Source organism: Euphorbia lathyris, chromosome 2 (assembly GCF_963576675.1).
Source record: "Euphorbia lathyris chromosome 2, ddEupLath1.1, whole genome shotgun sequence".
NCBI classification, from domain to species: Eukaryota; Viridiplantae; Streptophyta; class Magnoliopsida; order Malpighiales; family Euphorbiaceae; genus Euphorbia; species Euphorbia lathyris.
In genome coordinates, this window is record NC_088911.1 from 38,083,602 (window position 1) to 38,090,950 (window position 7,349).

Below are 7,349 nucleotides of genomic sequence, written 5' to 3' on the forward strand. Positions count from 1 at the left end.
CTAAGAAGAGCAAAATCACCATTGAAGCTAAGAAGGAGAAGGAGATGAGAGCAGAATCAAAATCGCAATTGAAGGGAAGAAAAAGAAGAGCATAATCGTGACTGAACGGAAGAAGATGAAAGAGAGCATATTCAAAATCGCAATTAAAGGAGAAGAATCTGGTGAATCACGATTACGGGGAAGAAGATGGAAGGATGGGTGTAATTCCACGTGACAATCCCAAATATAAATTTCTGACATGGCATACAATTTTTAACAGTGTTAAAGTTTTCCATCCAACAGGCCTAAAATTGCACCTTTAGAAAAACTATAGACTTAAAATTTTGCTATTTCATACTTAAGGGGTAAATCTGATCCTCCCTAAAAACGTTAGGGGCAAATTTGCACCTTAATTGTGTCATTATTTTTTGGGATAATCTATTAAAATAATTATATAGTTTTTGAAAAAATATTAATTTGGGTTACATATATAAAATAATATCCATATGAGTTTAATATTTAAAAAATAGTAATATCAATTTAAATATCGATAACTGAACATGATGTATCATCTATATTAATCAATTAAATTCTGATTTCTCAAAATAGCAATATGAGCTTAAATTGATATTTCAAAAAAAAAAAAATATTAGTCTGTAAATATCACCTCCTCTTTTTCTTTGTAAAACATGAATACTCTCTTTCTCTCTGTATTTGGAGTTAAAAATTCTGTTTCACTCTTCCAAAAGTACCAAACAATGTCATCTCTCTCAAATACCTTCCTCTTCCTCTCAATTACACTCTTCCTCTCCTTACTTCCCTTTCCCTCCATCTCTGCTACTCCACTCCACCCTACCCTAAACACTACCTGTGACGCCACCTGCGGTGCAGTCCCTATAAAGTTCCCTTTCGGCACCGGCTACGGCTGCGGACACCCTGATTTTGCCAGATACGTAACATGTAACTCACACACACTCCAATTCTCTACTACCTCCGGAATTTACACTATCTCCTCCATCGATTACCAAACAAACACCTTAATCATCACAGATCCTCTCATGTCTACTTGCGATTCAATGCAGAACTCAGGTAGCTTGAGCTTAGATAGAGCTTCTCCATTCACATTGACATCAGATAATATATTTGTTTTGCTTGGATGTTCTACGACGTCTCCTGTTTTCGATTCGAGTCAAGATTTGTGCGAGAGAGGGTCGCGCTCGCGAGTTTGTCGAGGAATGTATTCGTGCAAGGGAATTGCAGGGATTGGGCTGCCGGAGAATGCTGAGCCGTCTACTTGTTGTGTTTATGAGTCTCCGATTCAGCTTGGGGGTTACAGATTGGATCTGCCGAAGCTGCAATGTTCGTCGTATACGTCGATTTATAGTTTTGGGGGAAATGAGGGAGATCCGATGAGATGGAGATTTGGAATTGTGTCGCAGTATAATGGTTCGTATTATAGTGATATGTGCAAGGATTGTGAAAGTAGTGGAGGTGTTTGTGGGTTTGCAGGTTTGGATCAGTCGTTTTCTTGTATATGCCGGAATGGGAAGAAAACCTCCACCAGTTGCTTTGGCCAAGGTTAGTTCATGCTATTGTAAACATTTTATTTTTCCCAGAAAAATATTGTATTTTGCAAAATATCTGTTTTGAAAATTTTATTTTCAATACAAAATTTTCTTTTATTCAATATTTTCCCACAAAATAAATGGTCCTTAATGTGTAATTTCAAATTTTATCAACAAAAATTTTATAATTTCAAAATTTATCTTTCCTTAATAATTTTTAAAAATTACACTGTCTAAGTTTGAAATTGTATGATTAGTAAGTAGAGATTAAATCTGCATCTGTTCAATAGGCGTAAGAGTAAGATCCAATATTATTGATGATTGAACCATAAAATCCATAGAGTCATGTTTTATTTAGCTTTTTTTGATTTGTGGGTTTGAAATGGATTGAATAGGAGGGACAGGGTATGCGTGGAGCGGGACATGGAGGTCAAAGGTTCACAACAGGATGAGTTATGCAGGTGGGTTTGTCTTTTATGCTCTACCAAAAGTCTTTACCTTTTCCCTGTTTCCTCAATTATGGCACCTAGACTTTGTAATTGTTGACCAATTTTAAAAAACAAAAACATAAATTAATTGGTATACTTGTTTAGATTTATGACTCTTTGAACTCTGCTTTTAGTCATCATGATGATTTTTGAATTTCAAAATTAAACAGCACGGTTCTTACTTTAAGAGCACCACAGGGGTGATACACTTATTTTGTATTATATCCAAAAACACCTATTTTTTTTTTTTTAAATCTAATACACTCAACTACCTCTCTATTAAATCAATTTGTATCACTTTTTACATAGGATCCACTTGTCATAAAACTCTTACACCTTTCAAATAAATTATTATTTCTTTCAACCAAACAATTAATCTAATTATTTCATCATTCAATCTAAATAATTCCATTAATTTATAATTTGGTTAAAAAAATAAATATCAATTATATCTATAATTATTTTGAACCAAAATAGTTAATTAAAAAATATAATTAATTGCAAAAATAACATATATCACAAATGATATTTTTTATTGAAATAAAACACAAGAGTACGAAACGGAATAAAATACAAGATTTAAAAACGAAAAAATTACATTAAAAGCATGAAACAAGGGATAATAAAAAAACAATGGCATTGGAACACGCAACATATTAAGCAACAGAACCGCTAGGACGATAAAAAAACAAGGATAAATAATTTATTAGTCCCTTACTTTTTATCTAACACAATGTTTAGTCCCCCTATTTTGAAAAACACATTATAAGATCTCTAGCGTTTATCCATATTTCGGAATATATTTGGCGTTAAAATTTATAAGATGTAGGTGTGTTTTTGTATTTGAAAAAAATTTTGGGTATTTATAAAGAAAATTTTGAAAATAGCTGTTATAAATATATATTAACGGTAACTATATATATATATATATTTAATTTTTTTTCAATCAATAGTCCAACAGTAATAATGTGGACTCAATTTATAAAATATTAACCAATTGTATATGGACTCCATTTAATTAAGCATCGTTTTTCAATTAAAAAAAAAAAACTGTCCACAGCAGGTGCATCAGTGGGTGAGACGCGCCTCTCAGGCGCGTGTATCACACGCGCCTGCTGAGACGCGATCTCAGCCGCTGATGCGTGCGTGTGTAACAGTGCCCAGTATATAATTATTTTGTGGGCTGTGTATCACTTTTGTGATACAATTTACCTCTCTCTTCAAATGAGACAAACCCTTCCAATGCAATAATTCAGTAAATTGAGTCACTTTTGCCAAGTGAGACACCCCACTGTGGATGCTCTAATATACTACTATTAATAGTTTTTTTTTCCGGCATAAAGCCTATTTAGACCTCGAAACTATATAGTCAAAATCAATTAACTTTCTATTTTTCTTAAATCATCAAATCGGTCTCTGGCCTTTACAAAAACTAGCAATTAAATCCAACCCCTTCTCTAAAGAAAATTATTTTAAAATCAGAACATAAATGTCGGATAGTTATTTTAAAAAGAAAATTAGCTAGCCACGTACAGGGACGGAGCCAACTCAGGGCTCGGGGGCTCTGGCTCCTCGACCGCCGGCTTCATCCTTGAATAAAATATAATCGGTAGTTGATAGCCCCCCTCTTCTCTCAATTATAGTATATTAATATGTGTTTGTAGTATTATATTAGTATTTTGAAATGGTTGAGTTGGTTAAGAAACTTGTTTTGTTGTAAAAGGTCATGGGTTCAAATCCCTTGAACCTCATTTTTCGGCTATTATTTATCTAATTGATTTTTTTCCCTACAACTCTTTTAAACTTTTTTTTTTTGCAAATATAATTTTTTTTTGGCTATTAATTATCTAATTGAGTTTTTCCCTACAACTGTTTTAAACTTTTTTTTTTTTTTGCAAATATAATTTTTAAGAAATTAATGTTTGATTTATAAAACATTAAATATTTCTACTTCCTTTAGGTTTAATACCTTTAATTTTTTAGAACTCAAAACACCAAAACGATGAAAATTTAGGTGTCTTAGTTTAGGAAATCAACATTGGACATATAGAAAATTAAATAATATTTTTACTTTAGCCAAAATGAAACAGTTTTATCATGTTGGAGTGTAAAAAAATTTACCCAACCCTAACGGGCCGGACTTTAAAAAATTACCGCAAACTACACAACTAAATTTAGCCCCCAAACCTCAAATCCTGACCACGTTTGGCGGACAAAAAAAAAAAAAAATATTTGAATGGTTTGTGCATGCATCAATATCTTCTTTTTAGATTATTTTTTTGTAATATATATGTTCCATTGGATTGTAGGCATTTTCCTTGTATGGCTGTGGCTGTTGCTTCCAATTTGAAGCTTCTAAATATGCAAATGGAAGAGGAGCTGAGCAAGGGTGCTGTCATTTCTAAAAATGGAAGTTTTCCTCATCTTCTTTGTACTTTTAAAGACAATCTGGTTTGACGTTGGTGTAATGTGAAGCATACCAACTATTATAATTTATTTTATTTGACCAAGTACTATAAGAAGGTAAACTGTATTTTAGTTATGAAGTTAGTTATCAACATTGGTTAGAATTAATTAGAGTAAAGGGTAAGTTAGTTAACTGGAGTTTGTTTAATAATTTTTGTAATGTCTTGTAACTATTTTACATTGGCTTTATATAAGGGATTTAGGTTGTAAATGTTCTTCACTGATTCAAGTATAACTTTGGAATTAATACTTTTTGTAATGTCTTGTAACTATTTTACATTCGCTTTATATAAGGGATTTAGGTTGTAAATGTTTTTCACTGATTCAAGTATAACTTTGGAATAATACTTTATTCCTAGCAGAATTCTTAACTATAAGTTAAGTCAGTTTACTTAGCAAACTATGAAGCAATAATATGATGAATGTTTAGGCTGATCACTATTATATCTAACAGAACTGTTAACTATTAGGCAATAATATCTTAAATCAGTTTATTTGTGCAAACTGATTAACAAATGACATGGTCAAGTGAAACCGGGAGACAAGAAGATGCTAATCTAAATATCCACAGTCTGCTACTGTCGTGGGAATGATAACCAACTAAAAACTAGCATGTGCCTTGATTGTAATGGTTTTTCATCGGTTACAAACATTGGATGTAAACTCGAAATCATTAGGCTTTATGAAACAGTAAACTCTTAATTGATCCATGAGAACACCTGTTAGACAAGGTGCCGAACGGCCTCGCCCGGGCGGACCGAGGGGTGGACACCTCATGGCAACGTAAGCGGTGATTGGCGCCGAAAACAACCAATCGTGGAATCAAGCTGCTCGGCAGGACCGGAGCTCGGAGTATGGAAGAGTCGCCACCCACGAATGGGAAAATGAACACCGATCCCTTGCGGGAGACCGGTGAGGGTTCGGGAAACTTAGGTACGAGCCGAGAAGGCTAGCTCCTTTCCGGAGAAAGGCTACTAGGCACCCCGACATCGCCCGGTTATGAACCACCGGCCTCCTACTCAGCGTGTTAGGCGATAACGGACTAATCGCATATTTCTTTAAGTTTAAAATTCATTTGAAACCTTTTCTTTCTCGCTTTGAAAACCGTTTTGAGCATGTTATTGAAAGCCATTTTAGTAAAGAATCACCCATTTTGCATAAATTTAAAGTATACAGGAGAGAGAGGGGGAGAAGAGAGAATTGATTTTTTACAGTGTGATTTTATGCTTTAGACCATACACTAACTCTAAGCTAATCTCATTTCCCAAAAACGAGCTCATTTACATGGTTCGTACCTTAATCGCCGTTGGAACGATTTAGGTACGTTTCAAAACCTCGTTGATTAACATGATATGGACTCGAATCGCCGTTGGAACGATTCGAGTGTTTGAAAACGTGAGATAAGAAGTTTTAACAAAAACGTGATTAAGCATACAAGTTCATTTATTTTTGTACAAAATCATTTAAACAAGAAAACAATTCAAAACTCTATTATTTACAAATAGAAAACGACTTTAATTACAAGATTCGCTTAATCCGCCGTTGGAACGAATTAAGGTTTCAACACATGATATTTTGGAAACGGTTTAAAATGACAAAAATCTTTTATTTACACTTGAAGAATATCTAGAAAAACTTTAATTTAAACAAACAACTTGAAATCTCTTTTTGTCTTTTATTTTTCCCTTTTTCACTCAATTAGCCATTACTTGAACATCATTACAATAATTAACAAATCAAGGCCAAATTTACCCAATCAAATATGTTTAAAATATATACATATATACAAAAATAAGATAGAAATATATATGTATACATAGTTTTATCTAAAAATAAGGATATATCTATAGATAAAAATGAGTAAGGAATACTATATGACATAATAAAGAAAATGAGAAAAAATACTAAACAAAAATACCTTTTTATCCTAATTATAACTATGTAAAAATAACTAAAACTATACATATTTAAAAGAAAAGGAAAGTAATTTGGATCCCAAGATAGTTTATGAATATATAGGAAATATCCCATCCTCAATAATAGCTAAATCCATTTAAATAAACCAAAAAACTATATATACATATACAAATAATTCCATAAAAACCAAAACAATGAAAATTGTAATCGAATATACAAAGTAAGTAAGTATATAGATAATAATTGGGTGAATGCCTCAAAAATAATTTTAACTAACATATTACATAACTATACACATATATATAAGAGATTGAATATCAAAAAAAAAATTGAAGAAATGGGTTTAAAAGGGTATTTTCGGATTCCAGCAGATTAAAGACGGAAAATCCGTCGCTAATCTGCTGTTAGTGACAGAAAATGCAGAATTACAGATTTAATCCAACAGTTTCCAGATTTATTCAAAAGCTTTAGATTAGATCTATTCTATCGTTTTGGGTCCCCGGACTACCAAATTTGGATCATAGTCTATATCGGAGATTCCTAAAACGATGTTTTATTTCAAAACGTTATTTAGAAATATTTTCAAAACTTATAATTACAACGTTTTTTAATCCCGAACTACCTTCGAATCGGATCACGGTTCGTATTGGGATATTAAAACGAGGTTTTTTATTTCAAAACAAAAACGAACGTTTATTTAATACGAGACAAAAACAAATAAATACGGGAAATTAAATAAGACGTGATAAATAAATAAACAAAAATAAAAACTAAAAATAAAAATAAATAAATAAAATAATTAAAATAAATAACACGAGTCTAGTCCTCGGATAATACCTCAAGTTCGGTATTGACAGTTGAAGTCGGTTGATTCCACGAGTTGCCTTTTTGTGTTTTTTTAGTAAAAATTTAACTTTTAGGAAATTCGGACTTT

At 32.2% G+C, this 7,349-nt stretch overlaps 1 protein-coding gene across 1 annotated transcript; it reads left to right on the forward strand.

Moving 5' to 3' along the window:
- Nucleotides 1-699: 699 nt before the first annotated feature.
- Nucleotides 700-4,722, forward strand: LOC136220410 (wall-associated receptor kinase-like 22). The gene is made up of 3 exons (XM_066008230.1): nucleotides 700-1,557; nucleotides 1,940-2,005; nucleotides 4,342-4,722. Exons 1-3 carry the CDS (start codon nucleotides 738-740, stop codon nucleotides 4,380-4,382), a joined length of 927 nt encoding a protein of 308 aa, XP_065864302.1. The 5' UTR covers nucleotides 700-737; the 3' UTR covers nucleotides 4,383-4,722.
- The last annotated feature ends 2,627 nt before the right edge of the window (nucleotides 4,723-7,349 follow it).

Coding starts and splice junctions, on each gene's coding strand:
- LOC136220410 (XM_066008230.1), top strand. CDS start 738: ATGTCATCTCTCTCAAATACCTTCCTCTTCCTCTCAATTACACTCTTC. Junction 1,558..1,939: donor CACCAGTTGCTTTGGCCAAG/GTTAGTTCATGC, acceptor TGGATTGAATAG/GAGGGACAGGGTATGCGTGG. Junction 2,006..4,341: donor CAACAGGATGAGTTATGCAG/GTGGGTTTGTCT, acceptor ATTGGATTGTAG/GCATTTTCCTTGTATGGCTG.